Here is a 27,455-nt window from a genome sequence, read left to right on the forward strand (position 1 = left end):
TCTGGAAGAGATATCTGTGCTGTATGGTTCCACTTATATGAGGCGTTTAGAAGTGTCAAAATCATAGAGGCAGGAAGTGGAATGGTGGTTTCCAAGGGCTGGAGGGAGGCGGGAGTGAGGAGTTAGTGATTAATGGTCATAGAGTTTCAGTTTTATAAGGTAAAGAGAGCTATGGAGATGGACGGTGGTGGTTACACAACATTATGAATGCATTTAATACCACTAATATATACACTTAAAAATAGTCAAGATGGTAAATTTTATGTTAAGTACATTTTACTACAATAAAAAGTAATTGGAAAAGAAAGGGGCCTTATCTTTTAAAGACACATACTGAAATGTTTACAGATGGAATGATATGGTGTGAGGGTTTGTGTCAGCAGCATCCAGTGTGTGGGTCCAGGGTAGTGGATGGGGCTAGAGTCAGCCAGTAACCATTGATGCTGGGTGGAGGGTACACGGGGCTCATTCTACCACATACTACATTTGCATAAACTCGAACTTCGCATGATAAAATGGTTAATCCCTTTTCAGAATGAATAAAGGAATGGGCTCTTTAAAAAGCGGTTAATGTATAATCCCAAGCAGCTCATTGCAAAGTGACCTTTACGCCGCAGTTGGCTTCAGAAAGTGGGGAATTAGAGTTGGAGAAGCAGGTCAAGTGGGAAGAAAGTGTCCGGGCTGGAGAAGGCCTCCCGGGGACTTTGTCTGAGCCGGGGCCGTGTCGGGAAACTCGATCCCAGCTGGGATGCCGCTGAACAGAACCTCAGAGAGTCACAGTGAGCAGCTCTGTCACACAAAGGGGGTCACAGCTGGGGCCTTTCCTGTGACTAGTGACTCAGTCACAGAAGCGATTAGAGGAAGTTGCTGTGCAGTCAATACCAAGAGTGGTAGGAAGTGTGTGGGGCAAGCCCAGCCGGCGTGGCTCAGTGGTTGAGCATCGACCGATGAACCAGGAGGTCACGGTTCATTTCAGGGCACATGCCTCGGTAGGGGGCGTGCAGGAGGGAGCTGATGAATGATTCTCCCTCCTCATTGATGTTTCTATCTCTCTCTCCCTCTCCCTTCCTCTCTGAAATCAATAAAAATAGTTTTTTTTAAATAAAATAAAATAAAAATGATTTCATTGCTATGACCTAGTATGAGATAAGTATGTACGTTCAAACTCCTTACTGCTATTCTGTCTTGTCCATTTCTCCTAGAAGGTCCTCCAGGGTTTAGGACAGTCTGTGGACGGTTTTGCATCCCCCCCCTCCCAAGCTCTGCTGCCATCCAGGGGGATGTGTTCCCAGGCCATGGCCAGTCCTCTCCTTCCTTCTCTGAAAGTCTGATCTGGGTCACAGTGATGAGACAACCAAAGATGGGCAAATCAGATTCTCTTGGAAGAATCAAGAAATGGGATTGGGATTGAGGAGCAGCCAGCAACTCTGGGATGATCCCTTGAGTAGAGCAGATGCAGACGTGGAGGCTGAGGAACGGCCAAGGGCAGAGGCCAGCAGAAGAAGCCCGCCGCAGAAGAGGAACGAAGATGCCCAGAAAGAGGTAGAGAAAGAGGGCAGCCTGGTGCCCTGAGCCCAGCCCTTGAGAGACCTGACTGCCCTGGGCACCATGAGGTCCCCCTGTATTCTGCGGGTGCTTGGCTGGCAAGGTGGTCTGACGGTGGGGTTTCTCCTCTCCTGACAACTGCAAGGATGTCCTCTGTTGGGGGGAGGTGGTCTCTCCTGATGACCAGCCTCCAGGGGCTCTGAGGGGCTCCAGCCAGGTATGGGAGCATCCTGCCCTCTCTCCTCACTTAACTAGCCTTCCTGTCATACTCAGTGACCAGCTCATCTGATCTGACCAACCCCGGTCCACTGTTTGGTGGCCTCGCACCACTGCGTGCGGTCTCCGTGGCAGTGGACTGGTGCATCCCCGACCTCACTGCAGGCCCTTTGAAGGCGGCCCCTCTGGTCTGCTAGGCCTCATGACGCCCTTTCCAAGCTGTGCTCACTGCGAGTGATCACTAAGTCTCTGGGGGAACGCATGCCCTAGCACAACCCCATTCTGGGTTCACACAGCTCAAAGGTGGGAGCGCTGGCTGGAACCGGGGCCTCTGAGGCCTGGGGGCACCTTGCCCACTTCTGCCTAGAACTTGATCCAGGTTCTGATTCATACAAATGACGTCTTCCCACTTGCCCAGCATAAGCATCGGATATCAGTGTTTGACTAGTGGAGGGAGAAGGAAGGACCGTGTGTGATATTGGATATGAAAGTAGCTTGATAATGACAAGTAGTACGATGGTGGTAGATAAGCACCAAGCCTTTAAAAACGTTCTTCTGACCGTAAGTCTCCATGCGTGGCTCCACTGCAATAAGACAGGACGGCCACGGCTGGGGCTGCTCACCTGCCTCGGGACCATTTGGCAAGCTGCAACTCCTCAGCCAGCGCTCCACTCCTCACTCTTCTTAAATGAGAGACCAGTCTGGAAATCACCAGCCCAGAACTCTCTAAACGCTGCTGGGAGCTCCCAAACCTCACTGCAGGCGCCCTGCCCTCTTCTCCTTCAGCCCTGTCACTGGGGAGAGGCAGGGCCTTCTTGGCTGTGGGAGCCCCAAAACCTGCTCCCAGGGCCCTGCATCCTCCATCCAGCAGCCCTTCCCTTCTTGCATCTGTAAACCACTTTCTTTCATCTGGGCCCTTTCTGTCAGCCTTCAGTAGGCTCACATCTCTTTCACCCTCAAAAATCAAGAAACAAAAGCCTCCTTGACCCCACGTTCCCATGGAAAGACTTCTCAAACTCCTGCCCTCACAGAAGAACATCTTGGAAAAACTGTTCAACTGAATCCACCTTCATCCTTCTGACTCTCTTCTCCATCCTCTACTCCCATCCTTCCCTCGAAACTGTCCGGTCTCTCCATCCTGTGCATACTATTCAGTTCTTTCCCCACTTGTTGGCCCTTTCCTCTCTCTAACTTAATGTCTCCCTGCCCTGGTTCCCCTCTGGCTCCAGCTGCGCCTGCTCAGTCTCCTCTGTGGGTTCTGCTTCCTCTGTCCATCCCTGAAATGTTAGTGTTCTTAGGGGCTCTGTCCTGGGCGTTCTCCTCACTTCACAGAAAGGCCACGGTACCCTTTCCCATGGGGCTGATGTCCATCTTGAGGCTGAATTCCAGGCCTCTGTGTCTACATGGTGACCTGCCACACGCCTGCAGGAGGACCCCTCCACTTGGAGTGTCCTCAAACATGACCAAAATGGAACTCATCCTCAACCCCCAAAACAAAACAAAGCTACATTCCCAACACAACAAAATCTCCCTGCTGCTCTTGGGCTTCCTAAATTGCTACCATGAGCTACCCACTAGCTCAAACTGGAAACCCGGGTGTCCATCTCCCTGACTATCCTTCTCCCCCCACATGCCATGCATCATGTCATGAAATCCTGTCAATTCTACCTGTTAAGACACATCTCAGGTTCCATAAAAAAAAGATCCAGGGTTAAGGAGGAGAGAGGAATGAAGAGGCAGAACACAGATTATAGGGTAGTGACACTATATGATGCTATAATGGTAGCTACATGTCATCATGTGTCCAAACCCATAGAAGGGTCAACACCAAGAGTAATCCTAATGTAGGCTTCGGACTTTGGGTGCTGATGATGTGTTAGTGTAGGTGCATCAATAGTGACAAATGTACCCGTCTCATGGAGGAGGTTGATAATGGGGGATACTATGCATGTGTGGGGCTAGGAGGCATATGGGAACTCTGTATTGTATGCTCAATTTTGCTGCTAAAACTGCTCTAAAAATAAAGTATTTAAAAGGATATATAATAGCCCTAGCTGGTTTGGCTCAGTGGATAGAGCATTGGCCTGCGGACTGAAGGGTCCTGCGTTCAATTCCAGTCAAGGGCACATGCCCAGGTTGTGGGCCTGATCCCCAGTAGGGAGCATGCAGGAGGCAACCAATCAATGATTCTCTCTCATCATTGATGTTTCTATCTCTCTCTCCCTTTCCTTCCTTTCTGAAATCAATAAAAATATAGTTTAAAAAAGGATATATAATATTAAATTATCTGCTCAAAAAAATATGTCTACAATCCGCCCCTTTTCTTTATTCCCACTTCCAACATCTTGGTTCAGGGTCTTGTCGTCTCTCACCTGAAGCAGCCTCTGAACTGGCCAGGTCTTGCCTGAGTGATCGCTTTCAAACAGACAATCCTGTCCCCTTCCTCCCCAAATCCTTCAGTGGACCTCTGCAGCCTAGGCATCAAGTTCAAACTCCACCACATGGCCTGCCCAGGACCTGCCAGCCACTGCCATCCCAGCCCCTGCTCTAGAGTGCAGCCACAGGACCCCTGTGCCCCTTCCTCTGTGAGCTCGCTTTCCCCGCTCCAGGGCCTCTTCCCCCTTCCGCACCCTCTCCTGGCTAACCTTGGCCCACGCTTCAGGTCTCAGGGTGAACACCTCTCCCTCCTGACGCCTTCCTTGACCCCTCTTGTCTGTTTAGGCCCCACTGTGCTGTGCTTTCAGAGGACCTCCAGACCAGATGCCCCGCTGTCCACTTCTGTGCCTCGTTAGACTGAGAGGAGGAACGGCATCTGCTGTGTTGGTTTTTGTATCTCCAGCTCCTGGCTCAGGGCCTACAGGTAGTAAACCTTAGTAAATATGAGTTGAATGAATGGACGAGGTGTGTTGACTTCTGTGCTAAGAGCTCTCTGCTTCCTCCTCTGCTTTATGTATGGAGTAGTCAGCTCTGGCCTCAAAGTGGTGACCCCAGGTGAGTGGTGAGAGCAGAGGGCTGGGGTGCGTTCTGTCCCAGACTAAGAGCATCGTGATGGTAGGAGGGCAACCACAAGAGCGTGTGCAGGAGCAGTTTAGAGTTGAGATGAAGCTCAGGCTTTCTCCATGCGCAGAGGGAGGGAGCATCCCCACCTACGTGCTGAGAACCAATCAGGGCTTTTGAAAATGTCCTAACCTGGTTTGACCCAACTAAGCTGACCCACTTCTCTGGCCCCTCTCTCTGTCCTTCTCTGGTCACGTGTTCTCAGAGCTTATGTGTCTCATAGGAAACTTGTCAGTTTCATGCTTTTGGTCTTCTCTTAGTTGAGGTCAGAGGCAGCTTGGATTTGAAATTTGCTTTTAGAGCTCTTGGAAGGCCCTCAGCTCGGGGTATTTCTGAGTAACACCAAAGAGCCCTCCACTTTGGGCAGGTTCCAGCTCAGGTCACTCTCCTTCCCTTCCGGTCCTTGTACCCAGGCAGACTTGGGCTTGAGAGAGGATGGAATTCTGGGTGAACTGTTTGCTGTCGGGGAGGGTTGCCTGCCCACACCCCACCTGGCACAGCCCTCCCTCCAGGCAAGGTCAGTCCCAGCAGCCGCTGCGGTTCCCTCCCGGGAAAGCTGAAGAGCCAGAGTTCATAAAAATCTATCTCATGAACAGCCTGACCTACCAGCATTGATCACATTCAAAATGATGCCTACACACAGTCCCCATTATGCACAGAGGGGCAAGGCCCAGAGGAGCTCAAAAAGCCACTTAAATTCATCCACGGGTGACTCATCCAAGGGCCCGGAACACCCCCCAAACTAATAACCCCCAACAAAGCACTGCCAGGAAAATTCCTTGCGGATTTGAGATTTCCACTGTTAATCTCCTAACTCAATAAAGCAAACCCTCCTGCCGCAAATTAAGTACTTTTATTAAAGGGTCCCCTCCCCCATCCTCTTTGATGTGGGCACGGACCCCCTCAGGGCCTGCGTGTCTGTGTAAGGTGCGGGCCCCACTCCCCACCATTTTCTCCTGTCATTCCAAGGAGGCCCAGAACCCACGAGAATGTGTTGATCTGGGGATTCTGGGAACTTCTGAGACCTCTGACTTCCCTGAGGAGATTCTACAGCCTGTCAGCTGAGGGGAATGCTCCCCGTTCTTTTGTGGGGGGTGACAGGTCTCAAACAGGCTGGCCCCGAGCACCTCTACCATCCCAGTTTGCCCGAAGGAGTCCCCAGCACAACTGTCTGGGCCAAGGTGGGCTTGGAGGCCAGTGGTCAAACCCTCCTCTGGCCTCTCGAGAAGCTTGCTGGTCACACCCCCAATAGTTAGCGCTGGAGAGAAGATTAAGGAGGCTCCCGGGAAGGAGGCCCTGACTCCTCTCCTCCCACTGCTTCCTGCCCCCAGGTTGTCCCTCAAGCTGCTGCCTCTCAGATCTGCCAGGAATTGTGTTCAACCATTTTAAGTTACAGTCACCATTTTCCTCTCACTATCAGGTTGAGGTTATACTGAGGCTCTCCCAGGGCCTCCTCAGATGCTGCCCTCGGGAAGCCTGCCTTGTGGGAAACCCACCAGTTGCAGATGGTGGCTGGCAGGCACCTTTGTATTTCAGGATGAGCCTCCTTCTAGAAATGTCATCATCTGCAGTTTATCAGTTTCATTGCAGGGTCTGTAGTGTGGATGCTCTGTGGATTCTAGAAAGTGGGTGTTCTATCGATGGGGATGGGCAGTCGGGTCTCTGAGAGACTATATGTGGGTGTTCTATCGATGGGGATGGACAATCGGGTCTCTGAGAGACTATATGTGGGTGTTCTATCGATGGGGATGGACAATCGGGTCTCTGAGAGACTATATGTGGGTGTTCTATCGATGGGGATGGACAATCGGGTCTTTGAGGGCCCTGAGGCCTTAGCATCAAGGGCCATGTGGGTGTGAGTGACAGGCCCTCGAGGAAGTCTGGTTCTGGGAGTTATTGCCAGGGGTTCTGGATGCAGACCTTGCCCGTGGTGGGGAGAAGGCACCCTCCCCCAACTGGGCTCCTGAGAAGGCCATCTCAACTTTCCTTCTTTCTGTTTGTTCGCTTGAACAAGAAAGGCACTTGCTCAGGGAGGCACTAGCCCCTCAGAGGCAGTAAGCCACAATAGCCCAGACGGGCCCTGGTCATTTGAATGTCCTCCCAACTCTTGTCAGACGTGGATAGACTCCCCGGGTTCTGTGGCTGTCCCCATGTACCTCCCATTCAGCGGAACTGCCTCCAGATTTATGTCCTCCCATGGACATCAAGAATTCCTGGAAGTTTGAGGAAGGCGAGAGAGGTGACTGACAAAATGAGGAAAGCATGACAAAGTGCATTAAGTCTTCAAGTTGGGGAGTCAGACAGGCCTGGGCTCGAATCCAGACTCACTACCTGCACACTCTGACCAAGCTATTTGTCCCTCTGAGCCTCAGCATCTTCCTCTGTAAAATGGGGATAATAATGGCTCCCACCTTCTTTAGTGTCATTGTGCAGCTTGAATGAGATGAGCCTGTGAACTGTTTAGCACATGCTAAGGGCTCACTGAATGGGCTGATTAGAAGAGGCCTAGTGGCTTCCAGATAGAGATTGGGCCCAGCCATGAGGCTAGAAATTCCTTCCTTCCCTGGGCCTGCAGGACTTGCTAGTCCTCCCAAAGGCCTTTCTTCCAGGAGAGATTGGAGCTGGGGGATGTTAAAAGTCATTCCTCTTTGCTCTGCAGAGCAACTACCCAGGGGAATGAGACTGGTGGGCCCAGGCCATGGTTGGGAGCAGCTGCTAGGCTCTGGGCATCATGGCGGCCACCAGGCAGAGCCAGTCCTGGGCACAGGTGGTCCATGCATTCTCAACCGGGAGATGTCAGCCCGACAGGGGGAACATTGGTTCTCAGAGGAGCAAAAACGTTTTAGGTATTACAATGGTTTGTGGCACTCCAAAGCTCAACCCTACCTGACAAAATCTGATTTCTTAGTAGTATTTAATTTCTCTCATTAGAAATAAAGTCAATTCTAATTTAACGAAGTTAGCTTACATTAACCTTTCCTTGGGGTGGGGGATGCTAATCGAAAAAAGGTCAAGACTGGCAGGTTTGGCTCAGTGGATAGAGCGTCAGCCTGTGGACTGAAGGGTCCCAGGTTCGATTCCAGTCAAGGGCACATGCCCCCAGGTTGTGGGCTAGATCCCCAGTAGGGAGTGTGTGGGAGGAGCCGATCAATGATTCTCATCACTGATGTTTCTATCTCCCTCTCCCTTCCTCTCTGAAATCAGTTAATATGTATATATAGAGAGAAAGAAGGTCAAGAAACAGGTGTGGTCTGTCTTCCAGAGTTTCATCTTCCTTCCCAGGCCCCCTCCTCCTCTCACCAGCCCCTCCTGCTGCCTCCTACCATACCCTTCCTTCCCCTTGGGTTCCTGGCAGCATTTGGCACTGCTGACCAGTCCAGTTCAGAGGTCACTGTGTCCCAGGGTTTGGCCAGCACTACTCCTCGCCCCGATCTCCCCTTGGCTCCCATGACTTCACCATATGGTTCCCCCTCCAGCCTTCTGGCTCTTCTCTTCCTTCTACTGCCCCATAGACAGCACTCTGCTCCCCACACAAGCTTCACTCTGCTTGTCCTGCCCCAAGCTCCAGCAGCCCCCTGGAGCACACCATCTGGATTCTTCCTGGCACACATTCTCTCCCTTCCTGTCCACCCCAGCCAGCTTGGTGCTTCCCCTTCTGTAGCATTTAGTTTGAACCATTTGACATGCAATAATATATGCCCTTGTATTCATCACTCATGATCTCATGGGTGTCGAGTCTTTCTTCCCGTTTGGATTTTAATTTCTTTGAGGATAAAGACAAAGTCCTAAGTCTTTGTTTGCTCCTTAGTGTCCAACCCAGTTCCAGATAACAAGGAAGGCAGATGGGAAGGTCTTTATGGGCCAGAAAGTGCCCTGCAGAACTCAAGTTGCCAGGTGCCACTGGTCAATGATCCTCCCACCGGAAGAGCCAGCTCAGTCTGGGCCGAGGCAGACTGCAGTGGGCAGCCCCCTCCCACCACCACCCACCCGGGCTCCTCCTCACCTGGCTGACTCCTTCCACTCCATCTGGTCTCCATCATGCTGTAGAGTGTCCATCTCTGTGAAGAGGGTGGGGTTGGGAGCCTCATCTTCCTCCCCCAGGATGTCCTGGAGCTGCTCAGCAGCTGGAGACCCTGCAGACAGAGGACAGCAGGGCCCGCTAAGTGCCCTGTGGGGGACAGAGGTTGCAAGGCCAATTGAAATGGGGCAGGAGCCAAGCACAAGGGAAAATAGTTCCTAAGTAAGTAAAACCAGGTCCGGCTTCTGGGCAAAGCTGGATTCAAGCCTCCGTGCGTTGGATGTGGGTGAGATATTCTTTGGAAGAACAGAGACGAAAGGATTTAGCCTGCGTTCAAAATCCAGGGTCTTGTAGCTGATAACGAAGGATGGAAAATGGCCAGCGCCAGGGCAGCAGCAAGGACAGAGGACAGCAGAGAAAAGTGAAGTGAGGAAAACTATGACCTAACTTCAGTGCAACAACCCCAGAGGGATCCCTTTCCCACCGGCCCCAAACCAATCACCTCCCATCGCTGGCCTGGAAGGAGCGGTCCGCCACGCAAAAGGACGTGCTCGCGCCAGTGGGCCACGTGGGCCAGCTTCCTACGTGGGCAAGACAACAGCCTGTTCCTGAGCTCCTGGTCTGCTTTCCAGCTGCCCACTGGTGTCATCTCTCAGACGAGTCTCCAGAACCTCAGAAGTTGGCATTCCGGCACTGAACATGTCCCCTTCCCCAGACATGCTTCTCCTGTTTTCTTTTCCTTCCTTCCTTCCTTCCTTCCTTCCTTCCTTCCTTCCTTCCTTCCTTCCTTCCTTCTTTCCTTCCTCCCTCCCTCCCTCCCTCCCTCCCTCCCTCCCTCCCTCTCTTCCTTCCTTCCTTCCTTTCTTCCTTCCTTCCCTTCCTTTCTCTCAATATTTAATGAATGTGTATTATGCACCAGGCATTGTTCTAGGTCCGTGATGGCGAACCTATGACACGCGTGTCAGAGGTGACATGCGAACTCATTTTTTTTGGTTGATTTTTCTTTGTTAAATGGCATTTAAATATATAAAATAAATATCAAAAATATAAATCTTTGTTTTACTATGGTTGCAAATATCAAAAAATTTCTATATGTAATGCGGCACCAGAATTAAGTTAGGGTTTTTCAAAATGCTGACACGCCGAGCTCAAAAGGTTCGCCATCACTGTTCTAGGTGTTGGAAAACAAAGCTGTGAAGAAGGCTCCTATGTCCTTGCTCTTAAATAGTGGCAGAGGAAGACAATAAACAAATCCATAAGCAATCATTTCAGGCAGCGATAAGTGTTCTGAAAAAACAAAATAAAGTGACCGGGAGCTACATCAGAGAGCATGGTCAAGAGTGGCCTCTTTGGGGGGCGGGGTGGGGGGGGTGGTATTTGAATTGTGATGTGAAAGGAGGAGCGACTGTGTGTATCTGAGGAAAGAGTGCTCCAGTGTTTCAAAGAGGCGGGCTCATGCCCAGGTCGCAAGCTTGATCCCCGATGTGGGGCGTGCAGGAGGCAGCCAATCAATGATTCTCTCATCACTGATGTTTCTATCTCTTGTTATCCTTGAACCAGTGAGTTAACAAAAGCAACCAAACCAGCAGTACTATAAAGCTATGGTCTGGCTTATTTCTCTGGGACATCCGTGGTGCTGACCACTCCCTCTGAACTGAAATGCTACTCTTGGCTCTCACAACGCTTCACTTTCTTGATATTTTTTTCTATCTCTTTGAGGACTCCTTTGCCTTATCCTTCCTGGGTCCCTCTTCACTGATTCTCTCCAGGTCACCATGTCCACAGGCCCTGCCTGTATCACGCATCTCCCACTGCCAACCGGACTGCTCCACCTGGGAATTGTCAAGTCAACCTCAGCATATTCAAAACAGCTCTGCATCCCTTCTTGCAACACCCCAATCCTGCCCTCCTCCGTTTGATTAATACACTTCTAGCTACCCAGCCATCCAGCCGAGAAATGTTGGACTCACTCCAGAAGCCTCCTTCTCTTTCACGATCCAGGTCCAATCAGACCCTGAGTTCGTTCATTTGCTTCCTAAATACTTTTCATCTCTCTCCCTCTTTCCCCACCCATTGCCACAGTCTTGGTTTAGGTTCCCATTATTTCCTGTTCCAGTCACTGCAACAGCCACCTAACTGCCCCACAGCTTCTGGGTGCCCCATCCACTCCCATCTCCTACGTAGCAGCAGAGTTTGCTTTTCTAACATTTCAAACATGTTCACGTGGCAGACTCCGGAGAATCAGGGCAGCACCGTGAAGAATTGTGCATATGAGATAGAAATAATTTCACTAGTAGAAAAGACTATTTGTTCAGTAGATCTCATATATTTAAATAAATTTCATTTCTTAATTTTTCTATTACTTTAAACTTACTTTTTTTCCCCATTGGCTTTTTAATAGCTGACACTTGCTAGCAGACATCAGAGGTTTAAGGAAACTTTATAGAAGAAAAACCAACAATTGAACAAATAATCTTACTTTTTTTTTTAATTGGGAGAAGACTGACTGCTAGCACCCAAATTCTCCATGTGATCAGAGTTCAAGAACTACTTTTCTAGAACACGGATTTGGTCATGTTACTTTCTAGGTGAAAAACCTTCAGTGGCTCTCGATTACCAAAGCGTAGGGTCTATGACATGGCTCAAAACATTCCTTGTGAGCTGGACCTAACTTGTCTTTGTAGGTTCTGTCATGTCCCTCAACCAGAAGCCCTCAACCTCAGCCGCCACCAGACTCCAGACTCCAGCCACACTTGTATCCAGATACCCTAGACCCCAGTCATCCTTGACCCCACGTGAACTTGACCCAGACACACCAGATCACACACAGTTCTCTGAAAAGGAGGACATATCACTCCTGGGACCTTAGTGCCTACCATTCCCTGAGTCTGGAGCTCCTTTCTCCCTCCCAGGCCAGATAAGAAGGCAAATACATGGGATCGTCATGGGGAGAGACGAGAAAGGGCAGAGAGAGGGTCCCTGAAGGCCCCCTGTCTGGGCATTACCTGCTCCCTGGAATAGCTGAGTGCTGGGGTTCCCCGCTGTCCGCAGTGCCTCTGGCCCCAGCCTGTTTCTGCTGTTGCCACCCCCGACCACTGCCTCCACAGGTCCGCTTCCTGGCCGGCACAACAAACTCACTTTTGTTTCCAGTTAAGCACCAGGGGAGGCATGGGGTGAGGAGAGGCAGGCGAGGGAGGTTGGGGGAGAGAGAGAAGGAAAAGTATGAGTGACTGGGAGGCTGGAGAGAGAGGACTAGTTGTGAGAGAGAAGAGAGATGTAGTAAGTGTGAGAGAGATTGTGTGTGTAAGAGAGAAAAACTATATTGAAAGGGAAATAAAGATACTGTGAGTATGAGAGAAGTGTTCGTGAGAGAGAGAGAGTGTGTGTGTGTGTGTGTGAGAGAGAGAGAGAGAGAGAGAGAGAGAGAGAAGAGGGAGGGAGACTCTTAGGTGCCCTGGAAGAGAAGGGCTCTGTGGCTGCAACAGAACCTCAAGAAGGCAGCCAGGGGCTCTGAGGGGACCCACAGAGCTGCCCCTCCTCCTCCCCCATGAGCCCTCCCCACAGAGGCCGGGAGCTCCAGGAAAGCCGGGCACCTCTCCTCAGACCCCTTTATAAGGCAGAGGTAGGATTTGCCTTGAGACTCCCCGGGGCCTCCTTAAGAGCCTTGGCCGGCAGGTGAGCTGGCTGGAGTGGCCTGGCAGGCAGGGCTCTAAGCCACACAGCCCTGATGTGGAGGTGGGGTTGTTGGGGAGAGGGTTGCTGGGGGGTGGGGGTGGGGGGGTCTCACATTTCACAGCAACCACGCCTGGTCCTAGTGTCTCTCCTCCTAACTTTAAATGCTTCTCTTCCTCTTCAGCTACTTCTAAGACAAGTCCCAAATGTCATCACTCAGTGGGTATTTTCTGAGAGTCCCCGGACGGTGGGAACTGGTCACTTCAGGGTGTGCGGCAAACCCCACCGGGGAATTACTGCTCTGCCCAGAAACTCCTAATCTCCTGGGTTCAGTTCAACAAGTGCTTACTGGGCTCTTAGAATGTGCCAAGGTTGATTAGAGGTCACTGCGCGACTGCTGCTCCAAGGCGCTCTGAACCCTGAATTCATGAAGGCTTAGAGCTGGAAGGGAGCTTAGCAGTCGCCCAGCCCAAAGCCTTCATTTCACGGGTGAAAAAACCAAGACCCACTTTATAGCACAGAAGGTCCAACAGGCCCTGTGAGGGGAGCCTGGAGGAGAGCCCAGCCTGCTGACCGCCTCCCCCTCATCGCCCTGCTGGCTGCCTCACTTACCACATTTTCAGACCTGAGGCCCGAGGGTCAAATATGGTCACTTTAAAGCTGAGAAAACATCAGCAGAGGGTCAGGGGCATGTGTTTAGCTGCAGAATCTAAGCCAACCCCACCATCAAGGAGCTCCTGCCTTGGCAGGCTTCAACGCAGGCAGGACAATGAGGGGCTGGGTGCCTCCAAGCTCCCGGGCCCCACAGCTCACACTGCACTGTGGGTGCTGTCGGCCCAGCACCTCCTGTGCACCACAGGGCAGCCACTGCACACCGTACCTCAGGCACTGAGGGTGACCTGGACCCTCCGAGAAAGACCAGAGACCACCAAGGATGCCAGAGGATTCTCTTTACTCGTGTGGTACTTCTTCAGCCCAGATCTGGCTTCCACTCCTGACTGCTAATTATGAGCAGTAGGATCTGGGCAAGGCAGTAAGCTCTCTGAGCCTTCGTTTCCCCATCTAAAAAGCGGGAAATTTCACACTTCCCTCACTGGATTGTGCTGGACAATGAGATACTATATGTGGTGTGGTTGGCACAGTGCTTGGCACACACCAGTCACTCAAGAAATGATTTCACGATTTTTGTTGTTGCTAACAAGTGACACCTTCTTCCCTTATGACCGTCACCAGTCTGGCCTTTCTAACACTCCAAGGGCTCAGTCCCTCTTAACTTCTAGATGGCCATGCTACTCCCACGCTGCTCCCCTACCCTGCACCCTGCACCCCTCTCCTCTTTCTGCCCCTCCCTCCCACCCAGGGAAGGTGTAGTACACCAGGTGCTGGGCTGCTGGACCAGCTGGCTGTAATGTACAGCGTTATATAGCATTTAGAGACTCACACACCTTAGCGTGCCCAACAGTCCCGGTTTGCTTGGGACTGACCTGGCGTTAGCATTGCAGGTCCCACATCCCTTGTCTTGGGAAACCCCTGGATCCCAAGCAAACTGAGGCAGTTGGTCATCCCACAAACATCTTTCCGTCTACAGGTGAAGATACCAAGACCCAGAGACTGCACAGCCAGGTTGGGCTTGGCTGGTTGTGTTTCTCTTGGATCTTGGCTCCAGTTCTTATTACCAGCCTAGAGAAGTGGACATGCAACCACATTGCGAAAGCTGCTTCTGTCCACGTGCTCCTCATAGACTTTCTAGAGGTCCTCAGGGCCAGAAAAAGCATTCTCTCCAGGGCAGGAAGCATCGCTCTTACTGGTTCTCACCACAGCTGGATAGTTCTATTCCCCATTTATGCTCTGCTTGAGTTTAAATCGATTGGTTGCAGAGTACTGACTTCCTAAAATTATACTCACACTAGAGGCCCAATGCACAAAAATTTGTGCACTCGGGGGGGTCCCTCAGCCCGGCCTGTGCCCTCTCGCAGTCTGGGACCCCTCGGGGGATGTCCACCTGCTGGCTTAGGCCCACTCCCTGGGGGATCGGGCCTAACCCGGCAGTCAGACATCCCTCTGGCAGCCTGGGAACCCTCAGGGGATGTCCACTTGCCAGCGGGGAGCAGGCCTAAGCTGCAGTCGGACATCCTTAGTGCTGCTGAGGAGGCGGGAGAGGCTCCTGCCATCACCGCTGTGCTGGCAGCCGCCAGCCTGGCTTGTGGCTGAGCAGAGCTCCCCCTGTGGGAGCACACTGACCACCAGAGGGCAGCTCCTGCATTGAGCGTCTGCCCCCTGGTGGTCAGTGTGTGTCATAGTGACCAGTCATTCCCAGTTGTTCTGCTGTTAGGGTCAATTTGCATATTACCCTTTTATTATGTAGGATAGAGGCCTGGTGCACGGGTGGGGGCCGGCTGGTTTGCCCTGAAGGATGTCCCAGATTAGGGTGGGGGTCCCTCTGGGGTGCCTGGCCAGGTTGGGTGAGGGGCTGAAGGCTGCTAGCAGGCTGGCCAAGCCCCCCAGCGGGGACCCTCACCTCATGGGGGTGTAGCCAGCCTGGGTGAGGGGCTGAGGGCTGTTTTTAGGCTGGCCATGTTCCCCAGCGACCCAAGCCCCCAGCCTCTCCTTTTTTTCTTTTTTTTCTGGGATTTATTTATCTTCTATAATTGAAACTTTGTAGCCTTGAGCAGAGCCCAGGGCCGACCAGGGCAGGAGGGAAGCTTGGCTTCCTCCATCACTGGGGGCAACCCAAGCCTCCTGCTCACTCCAGCTCCGTGGCTGCCACCATCTTAGTTGGGTTAATTTGCATACTCACTCCTGATTGGCTTGTGGGTGTGGCTTGTGGGCATGGCTTGAGCATAGCAGAGGGATGGCTAATTTGCATGTTTCTCTTTTATTATATAGGACTAGAGGCCCAGTGCACAAAAATTTGTGCACTCGGAGGGGAAGAGGGGGTCCCTCAGCCCGGCCTGTGCCCTCTCACAGTCTGGGATCCCTCGGGAGATAATGACCTGCTGGCTTAGGCCTGCTCCTGAGTGGCAGAGGGCAAGCCCAATCCCTAGGTGCAGCCCCTGGTCGGGCTCAGAGCAGGGCTGATTGGGGAGTTGGGGCGCCGCCCCCTGTCATGCACAGAGCAGGGCAGATTGGGAGGTTGCGATGCCACCCTCAGTCACGCTCAGGGTAGGGCTGATTGGGGGGTTGGGGCACCGCCCCCTGTCACACTCAAGGCAGGTTCAATGGGGAGGTTGCGGCGCCACCCCCTGTGATGCACAGAGCAGGGCCAATCAGGGGGTTGGGGTGCTGCCCCCTGTCACTCACAGAGCAGGGCCCATCAGGGGGTTGGGGCACTGCCCCCTGTCACTCACAGAGCAGGGCCCATCAGGGGGTTGGGGCACTGCCCCCTGTCACTCACAGAGCAAGGCCCATCAGGGGGTTGGGGAGCTCCCCCCTGTCACGCACAGAGCAGGGCCCATCAGGGGGTTGGGGAGCTCCCCCCTGTCACGCACAGAGTAGGGCCGATAGGGGAGTTAGGGCACCACCCCCTGTCACCCACAGAGCAGGGCCAATCAGGGGGTTGGGGTGCCACCACTGTCACACTCAGGGCAGGGCCGATGGGGAGGTTATGGCTCTACCCCGTCACACACAGAGCAGGGCCCGTGGGGGGGGGGGGGTTGGGGCACCACCCCCTGTCACACACAGAGCAGGGCCGATCAGGGGGTTGGGACGCCACACCCTGTCACACACAGAGCCGCAGGGCGATCAGGGGGTTTGGGCGCTGCCCCCTGTCATGCTGATCTGGTGCCAGGAGGCCTCGTGGCTCCGCTGATACCTGTGCTGGGAGGCATATTACCCTTTTACTATATAGGATAGAGGCCTGGTGCACAGGTGGGGGCTGGCTGGTTTGCCCTGAAGGGTGTCCTGGATCAGGGTGGGGGTCCCCACTGGGGTGCCTGGCCAGCCTGGATGAGGGGATGATGGCTGTTTGCAGCTGGTCACACACCCTTCAGGGTGGGGGTCCCCACTGGGGTGCCTGGCCAGTCTGGGTGAGGGGCTGAGGACTGCTTTCAGGCTAGGGGTTTTGACTGAAGCTCCCAACCACTCCTTTTTTTCTTTTTTTTTTTTTTCTTCTGGGCCAGCTTTAGCTCTGGCTCTAGCTCTGAGGCTTCCGCTGCTGGTTTGTTTGGCGTTCTATAATCGAAACAATGTATAACTTCAGCTCTGAGATCCCAGCCGGCTATATTTGTTAGAATGTTTCAAACTGTCGGCTGAGAGTCCGGCAAGTCAGGCGGGGAACGTTGGAGTCTGCAGTCACTGGAGCAAGCAAGTCTCATGTTCGCTTCCAGCTGCCTGGCTGCCGGCAGCCATCTTGGCTGACAGTTAATTTGCATAAGGATAGGCTGATTAGCCAATCGGAAGGGTAGCGGTCGTACGCCAATTACCATTTTTCTCTTTTATTAGTGTAGATTGGGGGAAGGGGCAGTATGGAGAGAGAAAGAATAAACAAGCCCACTGCTGAGGCATATTCACTACCTACCCATTCCTTTCACCACAAGGCAATCGGCTGCTTGGAAAGGTGCCATTCCCAGCCTGTGTGGAATATGGTGATTGAGCAACGAGGTCTTACAAAGGACAGCGGTGGGGTGGGAGGGGCACCCACAGGCTTTGGAGTCAACAGACCTGTTTTCAAATCCCAGCTTCACTGATTACAGCTGCATCACACTCATCCCTTTGAGCCCTGATTTCTCTATTTGAAGATGGGAGAGTAGTAGCTCCCTGTTATGAATGCTATACAATTAGTTAACAAAATTATAATGAACTGCCATTTCGTGGTACAAAACTCCTTCACATACACTGCCCTGCAGGATCCCGGCCGTTCCTCCGTGAGGCGGGAACTAAAGGTGTCTCCTGTCAGTTCTGCATCTGCACAGCCTGCCTTACGCTCAGGCCCTGCCACATCTAACCCCCCGGCCCAGCCCAGGCCCCCATATTCTGCAGGGACCCCGTCCGGTGTAGTGGGAGTTCCCACTGGGCCTACGTGGCCAGGCCAGCTGGACTCCTGCCTGGGCTGTCTGGATGGATTCGCAGAATATACAGGACACTCCATGAGGAAAAACACATGTGGTCAGGTGCTCTACAGCAAAGAGAAGTGGGAGACTCAGACAGTTATCTAGATGGTGCAGGTAAAAGGGTTCTGGCAAAACCTATATATATATATACACATACATACATACATACATACATACATTTAAATTTCAGAGAAGAAGGGAGAGGGAGAGCGAGAAACATCAATGATGAGAGAATCATCAATCGGCTGCCTCCCATAAGCCCCCTACTGGGGATCGAGCCTGCAACCCGGGCATGTGCCCTGCCTGGGAATTGAACTGTGACCTCCTTTTGCAGGTCACTGTCCCTGACCGTGTGAGGTTGTGGAGCGGGTCCGTATCTGCATCACACATGCAGTGCCCCATTGGCTTGGAAGGAGTGAATGACTGAGGGGTCATTCTACCACCTTCTCACCCAGTGGAGAACGGCAGGAACAAGCTTGGCCCCCAGGCTCTAGACAACGCTGTGGCTGCTGACTTTGTTAGCAGCTCTGTGGCTCCCTTAAGTCAAGCGCATCTAGAACTGCGTCTGGAATGTATTCTTAGGGGTAGGTGGGTTCTATGGAAAGTTTTAAAGTTTGTGTTTCCTTTTTGATGATAATCTTTAAAAGATTTCTTTTATCGGCTGCAAGAGGAAAACTTTTCTATTGTTATTCAAAACCGGAACACAGTTCTATGGGCTAAAACCTTAATGAAGATACTATTTCTCAAACTGGGACCCAATGCCCCCCCCGGGTCTCTACAAATGTGCAAATACATTTTCATGGATCCACAGACATTATTTTCTTTTTAAAAGGGGTCCCTACTTTACTCCAACTTGAAAGATACAGCCTGAAATGTCCTGTCCTCCTAGGCTCTCCCATTCTCCCTCCCCCAGTTCCATACCCATTCCAGGGACAAGCCAGTAACACATGCATGTGGTATGGGAACAGCAGGCTGTGAAAGGAATAAGCCAAATGTACAAATGTATCAAAGGATTCTCCCCACTCTCTCTCCTTTGGTCTCCAGGTAAAAGCAGTGTCCCTTTAATTGAACCAGAAACCACCAAAATAATCCACCATTCATGACGCCATGTGATGCACCATGTCACATCAAGAAATACTACTTACACCCTGGCCGGTGTGGCTCAGTAGATTGAGAATCATCCCATGCATAGAAAGGTCACCCATTGATTCCTGGTCAGGGCACATGCCTGAGTTGCAGGCTCGATCCCCAGTAGGGGGTGTGCAGGAGGCAGTTGATCAATGTTTCTCTCCATCATTGATGTTTCTATCTCTCTTCCTCCCTCCCCCTTCCTCTTTTTCTAAAATCAATAAAAAAATGCCACTTATTACCTCTCCTCCAAACCCTGTGAGCAGAGAGCACCAACTCTAAAGCATGGGCCTCTCCCTGGGCTTAGGAGGGACCCAGCAGACTCAACTTGCACAGGGTGACTTTACCCCTGAATGTGGTGGTGGCAGTGGGGTGACAGGGAAATGCCCCAGAAAGCGAGCCTGAGGCATCCAGTTCCAACGTGGGGAGCACCCAGTTCCCACCAGGTTTGATCTCCACTGCGTCTCTGATGTTCCTACCCCCGAGCATGCGTGTGTGCACATGCATATGCATGCGTGTGTGTGTGTGTGTGTGTGTCAAGCTGAGGGTAAGAGATAAGTGTGTTGCTGAAACCGGTTTGGCTCAGTGGATAGAGTGTCGGCCTGCGACTGAAAGGTCCCAGGTTCGATTCCGGTCGGGGGCATGTACCTGAGTTTCGGGAACATCCCCAGTGGGAGATGTGCAGGAGGCAGCTGATCGATGTTTCTAACTCTCTATCTCTCTCCCTTCCTCTCTGTTAAAAATCAATAAAATATGCCAAAACCGGTTTGGCTCAGTGGAAAGAGCGTCAGCCTGTGGACTGAAGGGTCCCGGGTTCGATTCCGGTCAAGGGCATGTACCTGGGTTGCAGGCACATCCCCCGTGGGAGATGTGCAGGAGGCAGCTGGTCGATGTTTCTCTCCCATCGATGTTTCTAACTATCTATCTCTCTCCCTTCCTCTCTGTAAAAAATCAATAAAATACATTTTTTTAAAAAATCAATAAAATATATTTTTTTAAAAAAAGAGATAAGTGTGTCAAGCTGAGGGTAAGAGATAAGTTCATTGGACATGCCCAGGGTAAGAGGTAAGTGCTGCACGCACACACAGGTGTATTTTAATCAGCACTTCTCTCTTACCCTGGGCATGTCCAACGAACTCCCCATTAACCCACCTCCCCTGTAGACACGCTTACTCTGGGAAGGCCACAGGCCCTACAGACTGGGTGCCTGGACAGTGGTTCGGGGCAGCGGCAAGGTTGGGGGGCTCTGAAGGCCTTTGGGAGCATGTATGTCAGGTCTTCTCCCACGGGGACACTAAAACCCTGTGATTGACTCTGGCATGCCTCTGAAGGTTTAGATCAGCTGTGGGCAAACTACCGCCCTCGGGCTGGATCCGGCCCGTTTAAAATGAATAAAACTAAAAAAAAAAAAAAAGACCGTACCCTTTTATGTAATGATGTTTACTTTGAATTTATATTAGTTCACACAAACACTCCATCCATGCTTTTGTTCCGGCCCTCCGGTCCAGTTTAAGAACCCATTGTGGCCCTCGAGTCAAAAAGTTTGCCCACCCCTGGTTTAGATGGTAAAGTCACTAATTTTGCATTGCTTGAGACAGTAAAAATATGTAACAAAAACCAATTAAATGTCAGTTAGTAGGCAGATTTGGGATATGATGCGAGTACATGTATGTCCCTAGAAATAGTAAAGTCACAAAAGAATAAAATGTCACAGCCGTGCTCTAAGAACTCCAGTCGTTTACTCCTCTTAAGACTGATATCTTTCTTTCCACGGGAAAGAACAAAAGAATGATTTGTAATCAGCCCAGAACTGATTTCTGCAGCCGCAGAGGAAGCCCTGGGGGCTCTGTGGGCCTGGAGAAAGCGTCCAGGACTCCGCAGCCCCCCTGCAGGTCCTGGACAGCTCTGCCCAGTTCCTCACGCTCGGGAGGACCGACGGGCAGGTAATGACGAAGCAATTCCATCTGCTGAGCACACTGCCTCACACCCAACGGGCGTGTTCGTATTGGTCCTTAGGGCAACGGCCAGGTGGCCCCTAAGAATTTAGAAATGAAGGAAATAATTTGGAGCATTAAGCCATGAAATCAGCATGGAATGGATCAGAGCAGAGGACTGAACTCCCCCCCAGAGAGAGGTGCTCAGCTTGACTAAAGGCGGCCCAAGCAGCGAGCCCGCCCGCAATGGCAGCAGCGGAGCAGAGAGGAACTGGGACACCGGGCCACGTCTCAGGAGGCTCCCTCCTGCCCGGCCATGACCCGCCTGCACCCACAGCAGACGGCTCCCCAGAACGCACCCCTCAAGAACTCACGGGTCCTGCTGGCACGATCCGCACTGCTGTCCCCGCTGCTTGCCCTGCTCCCCACACCGGTAGGGTCCCTGTCCGGCCACAGGCCCCAGCGGACCTTCTGCTGGCCTGCCGGCTGTCCCTTCTGGTCTCTCTTCCTTTGAAGGTAACTGGGGACGGAAAGCCCAATGTGGATGGAATGGCAGTCTGTGGGCACAACACAAGAGGGGGGAAGCCAAGAGTTACTAAAAGCTGGCATTTCTCCTTAACAGCCTCCAGTCCCAAAGAGCTAAGGCCAAGAGCAAAACCCGAGACATGGGATTCCTGGCCAGGGCCGCTGTCCGAGGCATGGGCTTGACAGAACCCCACTCCGAACAACTTGGTGTTGCTGGAAAAGCTGCCCTTGGCGCTGCAGCCAGAACTCTGGCAGCATGAACAGAGCCCCCAGCTGCCTGCTCATCCAGGCAGCAATGACCACATACGGCCTGTGACGCAGGACAGAGGCCCTCAGGGGGTCCCAGGCTTAGTCCCAAACGCCAAGCCCCTCCTTGGCTGGTATAGAAATTCCGCGTGTACCTTATCGAGGGCCATTTTTACTAACAACCAAGGGCTACGTGAACCACTTACCAGAAGAGCAGTTATTAAGGGTTTCTCAAAGCTGGTTGTGTAAACTAGAATTTTCAAGAACTATAGTTACCAGGAACCTTAAATTCAAAATTCTACTAGGAAGCCTGGCTGCTATGCAAACCATCACTGCCCCCTCCCCCTGCCCCTGCCTCCGACCGCCCCCCAGGCTGGGGCCACAGAGACAGTGGAATTCTCCCCGCCCTCAGGAAGGACTGCTGCTACCAGCTTCTCATCGGTGTTGTCTTGCAGTCAACAATTTTTAAAAATAATTAATAGATTGTTCAGTACAGTTTTAGACGTACGGAACAGTTGAGCAGATAGTACGTAGACTTCCATGTGCCGACCCGCCCTGCCCCCACCTCCACAAAGTTCCCTCTATTTTTTTAAATTGAGGTATAATGGACATATAACATTGCATTCATTTCAGGTGTGCAAACTAATGCTGTGATATACACTGAGCGGCCAGATTATTATGACCACCCCATCAGTACAAGGAAGTGAATTAGTTATGCAAATAATAATCATAATAAAACCTTGAGAGTATTTGCTTAGGAAGTTTTCAATATTCAGTATTTTTGGAAGTGTCAATGAAGTACTGATGGGGTGGTCATAATAATCTGGCCACTCAGTGTATATATACACTGTGAAGTGACTACTACAGTAAGTTTAGTTAATATCCATCATGACATAGTTACATTTTTTTTCTTATGATGAGAACTTCTAAGATCTACTCTCTTAGCAACTCAGGTATACACTACAGATCGACTATCGCCACCATGCTGTACACTACATCACTAGAACTTACCTTATAACTGGAAATGTGTGCCTTTGACAGTCCTTACCCATTTTGTCCGTTCCCCACCACCTGCCTTTGGCAACCAGTAATCTGTTCTCTTTTCCTATGAGTTGGGTTTTTTAGATTCCACATATAAATGAGCTCATGTGGTATTTGTCGTTTTCTGTATGACTTATTTCACCTAGCATAGTGCCTTCAAGACCCATCCACGCTGTTCTAAATATCAGGATTTTCTTACTTTCTAATGACCGGATGATATTCATACATATAAACAACGCTAGATGTTGTTGTTTCCATACCTTGGCTCTTATGAATAATGTTGCAATGAACACGGGGTGCAGACATCTCTTCGAGATAGTGATTTTGTTTCCTTCAGATACTACAGTATATACCCAGTTGTGGGATTGCTGAATCATATGATAGTTGAATTTTTAATTTTTTGAGAAACTTCCATACTGGTTTCCATAGTGGCTGTACCAACTTACATTTCAACCAACAGTGTACAAGGGTTACCTTTTCTCCACATCTCCGTCAACGTTGTCTTTTTTATAATACTCATTCTAACAGGTGTGAGGTGATATTGCATTGTGATTTTGATTTGCATTTCCCTGATGATTAGTGATGTTTAGCACCTTTTTAAGTACCTGTTAGCCATTGGATATCTTCTTTGGAAAAGTATCTATTTAGTTCCTCTGCCCATTTTTTAATTGAATCGTTTGGGCCGGGGGTTGCTATTAAGTTGTATGAGTTATTTGTATATTAGTATTTGAATTCTAATCTACACTAATAAAAGAGAAACATGGTAATTGGCGTACGACCGCTACCCTTCCCATTGGCTAATCAGCGTATCCTTATGCAAATTAACTGTCAGCCAAGATGGCGGCCAGCAGCCATGCACTGAAGCGAGCAGGGAGACTTGCTTCCTCCAGGGACTGCAGACTCCAACGTTCCCTGCCTCACTTGCCGGACTCTCAACTGCAACTCTAAGCAACTATTACTATGTTGCAAATAAGAAGCTAAACAAAACTGGCTTTCAGTCAGCCCCGGACGGCAACATTGTATTGATTTTTTCAGCAGCGAGGCCTCAGAGCTAAAGCTGGCCCAGAATTAAAAAAAAAAGAAAACAAGGAGCGGTTGGAAGCTTTTAGTCAACTGCCAGCCAGAAAACAGCCCTCAGCCCCTCACCCAGCCTGGCCAGGCACCCCAGTGGGGATCCCCACCCTGATCCAGGACACCCTTCAGGGCAAACCAGCCAGCCCCCACCCATGCACCAGGCCTCTATTCTATATAGTAAAAGGGTAATATGCCTCCCAGCACCGGGATCAGTGGAGCAGCGAGGCTCCCGGCACCGGAATCAGCGTGACAGGGGGCAGCGCCCAAACCCCCTGATCAGCCCTGCTCTGTGCCTGATAGGGGGGAGCTCCCCAATCCCCTGATTGCCCTGCGGCTCTGTGTTTGACAGGGTGCAGCGCACCAACCCCCTGATCGGCCCTGCTCTGTGTGACAGGGTGCGGTGCCCCAACCCCTGCCCCCACGGGCCCTGCTCTGTGTGTGACAGGGTAGAGCCATAACCTCTCCATTGGCCCTTCCCTGAGTGTGACAGTGGTGGCACCCCAACCCCCTGATCGGCCCTGCTCTGTGGGTAATAGAGGGTGGCGCCCCAACCCCCCTCCACGGGCCTTGCTCTGTGTGTGACAGGGTAGAGCCATAACCTCCCCATTGGCTCTGCCCTGAGTGTGACAGGGTGCAGTGCCCCAACCCCCTGATCTTCCCTAATCTGTGTGTGACAGGGGGCAGCGCCCCAAACACCTGATTGGCCCTGCTCTGTGAGTGACAGGGGGCAGCACCCCAACCCCCTGATCGGCCCTGCTCTGTGAGTGACAGGGAGCAGCGCCCCAAACCCCTGATCGGCCCTGCTCTGTGCGTGACAGGGGGTGGCGCCGCAACCTCCCCATCGACCCTGCCTTGAGTGTAACAGGGGGTGGTGCCCCAACCCCCCAATCAGTCTACCCTGAAAGTGACTGAGGGTGGCATTGCAACCTCCCGATCCGCCCTGCTCTGTGCATGACGGGGTGGTGCCCCAACTCCCCAATCGGCCCTGCTCTGAGCCTGACCAGGGGCTGCACTTAGGGTTTGGGCGTGCCCTCTGCCACCCGGGAGCAGGCCTAAGCCAGCAGGTCGTTACCTCCCGAGGGGTCCCAGACTGTAAGAGGGCACAGGCCGGGCTAGGGGACCCCCCCCCCCCCCCCAGTGCACAAATTTTTGTGCACCGGGCCTCTAGTCCATTATAAAAGGTGATTTGCAAATATTTTCTCTCATTCTGTAGTTGCCTTTTCATTTTGTTGATGGTTTCCTTTGCTGTACAGAAGCTTTTTAGTTTGATATAATCCCACTTGTTTACTTCTGTTTTTGTTGTCTTTGCTTTGGGTGTCAAATCCAAAAATAAATAAATAAATTGTTGCCAAGATCAATGTCAAGGAGGGTACCCCCAATATTTTCTTCTGTGAGTTTATGGTTTCAGGTCTTATATTCAAGTCTTATCTATTTTGAGTTGATTTTCATGTTTTGTGTAAGATAGTGATCCAGTTTGTTCTTTTACATGTGACTGTCACATCACCGTTTACTAAAGAGACTATTCTTTCCCCGATGTATATTGTTGGAAGTTGAACATACGTGTGTGGGTTTATTTCCGGACCCTCTGCTCTGTTCCATTGATATATATCTTTTTAATGCAAATACCATACTGTCTTGGTTACTATGGCTTGGTAATATAGTTTGAAATCAGGACACACGATGCCTCCAACTTTGTTCTTCTTTCTCAAGATTACTTCGACAATTTGGAATCTTTTGTGGTTCCCTACAAATTTTTGAATTATTTGTTCTATTTCTGTGAAAAATGCCATTGGAATTTTGATAAGGATTACATTGAATCTGTAGATGGCTTTGGGTAGTTTAGACACTTTAACAATATTAATTCTTCCAAACCATGAGCATAAGTTATCTACCTTTCATTTATTTGTGTCTACTTCAGTTTCTTTTATCAATATCTTAGTGTTTTCAGTGTACACGTCTTTCACCTCTTTGGTTAAATTTTTTTATTCCTAGGTAGTTTGTTCTATTTGTTGTAAATGGGATTGTTTTCTTTCTCATAGTTTATTAGTGCACAGAAATGCAACGGACTTTCCTATGCTGATTTTGCATTTTGCAACTTCACTGAATTTGTTTATTAATTCTAACAGGTTTTTGGTGGAGTCTTTAGAGTTTTCTATATATGAGACCGTGTCATCTGCAAATAGAGACAGTTGCATTTCTTTTCCAATTTGTATGCCTTTTACGTATTTTATTTTTGCCTAATTGCTCTGGCTAGGACTTACCGTGCTGTGTTAATAAGAGTGGTAAGAGTGGGCATCCTTATCCTATTCCTGATCTTGGAGGAAGAACTTTTGACTTTTCCAGAACTACATTGACTTGATATTTTTTCACGGAAGGGCGGACTGCCTCTGGGCTCAGACTCCTGAAATGCACGTGCGGGATGCACATGCTGAGTGCAGACATCACACAGACGTTGCATCAAGCGGAGCCTGGGAGAGTCACTGCCCTGCAGGCTCCCTGGCTCGTCCTTTGCTTGTCTGTGGTCATGCACATCTTCCTCTCTGGGACTCGGTGTCCTCATCTGTTATGCAGGCATACAAAGTCCTTTCTTTACTGGCTGGGCAAGGTTTATCAGAAGATAGAATGACATGGTGTACGGGAACATGATTATGAAATTGTAAGGGGCTAGATACGTAAAGGGATTTATTAAAGAAATCAGGGGAGATGGTTGTCAGGGTCATAGTTCACTTTCCACTCTGCATCTACCTTGTTCCATGTTCGTTTGTGTGCTTTTTTAATATTTTCCTTCATGATCTTTATTTTATTTTATTTTTTTAATCCTAACCCAAGGATATTTCTCCATTGATTTTAGAGAGTTGGAGAAGGAAAGACAGAGAGAAATATCAATGTGAGAGAAACACATCGATTGGTTGCCTCCTGCAGGTCCCCTGACCAGGGCCCGGGCCAGGGAGGAGCCTGCAACCAAGGTACATGCCCTTGACTGGAATCGAACCTGGGACCTTACGGTCCACAGGCCAACACTCTATCCACTGAGCCAAACCAGCGAGGGCCATGTTTGTTTCTTTTTCAGTGTCTTTTATTTTTTGGCTCCCATCATCAGAGCACGGCCATTAAGCTGGTGAACCGTGGGGAATGGCTAACCTTCTTCCTTCTTTGCTCTGTGGGACCTCTTCTCCCACGGCGAACAGGTGCAGTTTGCTCGGGGCAATGCCAAGTTCTCCCAGGAACTCCTCACTGCATTCTTCTCCCGTGGCAGCCTCAGGGTGTCTCTACACAGTCTGCAGCTCAGCAAGCTTCCAGCTGGGCAGCGAGATCAGCCTTGGCCTCCACGTGGGGCCACAGCCTGTCTGGTCGCCTCTTATAAGCCCTGTGGCTGCCTCTCTGAGTGTAGGATCCTTGGGGCCTCTGAGTCAGCAACAGAAATACCTCCACTCAACACTCTCTTGCACTGGTTTAGCTGAACTGCCATTTTTAGAATCTATAAAATGTTGATATTTGGCATTTAGTATGGTTTGTAGATCTTGTAAAATTAGGTGAGTTTCATTTTGTGCCCTAATCCATACAAGCAAAGTGCCACATTCCTGTTCCAGCCTGACCACGTGGTCCTTTTAAGACACAGGGAACGCCGGCTCCACAGGATCAAGAAGAGACAATGTGGGTGAGCCAGGAAAAGGGACGAGCTCTGCAGATTCCCCAGCTGGAAGGGTGGTTATAAGAATGTTCAAGGGATTCTCAGACCCTCCTGGGATCTGCATCAAGTTCTCAAGGTGACCTTACCTTCCTGGTCCTGACATCGCCTCCTATAGTTAGCAGGGTCCAGCTTCCCTGCCCCAGCCTCCTCCTCCTCCACCTTCATGACTGTAAAGTAAAAGACGAACACAGCCTCAGTATGTGTGCGACACGAGAAGCTAGACTTTCAAGGAGAAATGGTTAAATCCACAGTCATAGTGG

General features: G+C 50.9%; 1 protein-coding gene across 3 annotated transcripts in view; it reads right to left on the reverse strand.

Annotated features, from left to right (window-relative positions):
* Nucleotides 1-27,455, reverse strand: part of SLC4A5 (solute carrier family 4 member 5) — a 73,979-nt gene that overhangs the window by 43,733 nt on the left and 2,791 nt on the right. The window contains exons 2-4 of one of the 3 annotated variants that reach the window (XM_070429507.1): nucleotides 27,282-27,362; nucleotides 20,993-21,175; nucleotides 8,822-8,951 (exon numbers count right to left, since the gene is read on the reverse strand). In XM_070429507.1, coding sequence (XP_070285608.1) covers nucleotides 8,822-8,951; nucleotides 20,993-21,175; nucleotides 27,282-27,360 — 392 coding nt within the window. In that variant the 5' untranslated portion in view covers nucleotides 27,361-27,362. Of the gene's footprint in view, nucleotides 1-8,821; nucleotides 8,987-11,841; nucleotides 12,131-20,992; nucleotides 21,176-27,281; nucleotides 27,363-27,455 lie in introns of those variants that run through there. The other 2 variants (XM_070429504.1, XM_070429506.1) reach the window with 2 other exon arrangements.

This window comes from Myotis yumanensis, unplaced genomic scaffold, assembly GCF_028538775.1.
Source record: "Myotis yumanensis isolate MYYU_CA2020_CCGP unplaced genomic scaffold, mMyoYum1.0.hap1 SCAF_11, whole genome shotgun sequence".
Lineage (NCBI taxonomy): Eukaryota > Metazoa > Chordata > Mammalia > Chiroptera > Vespertilionidae > Myotis > Myotis yumanensis.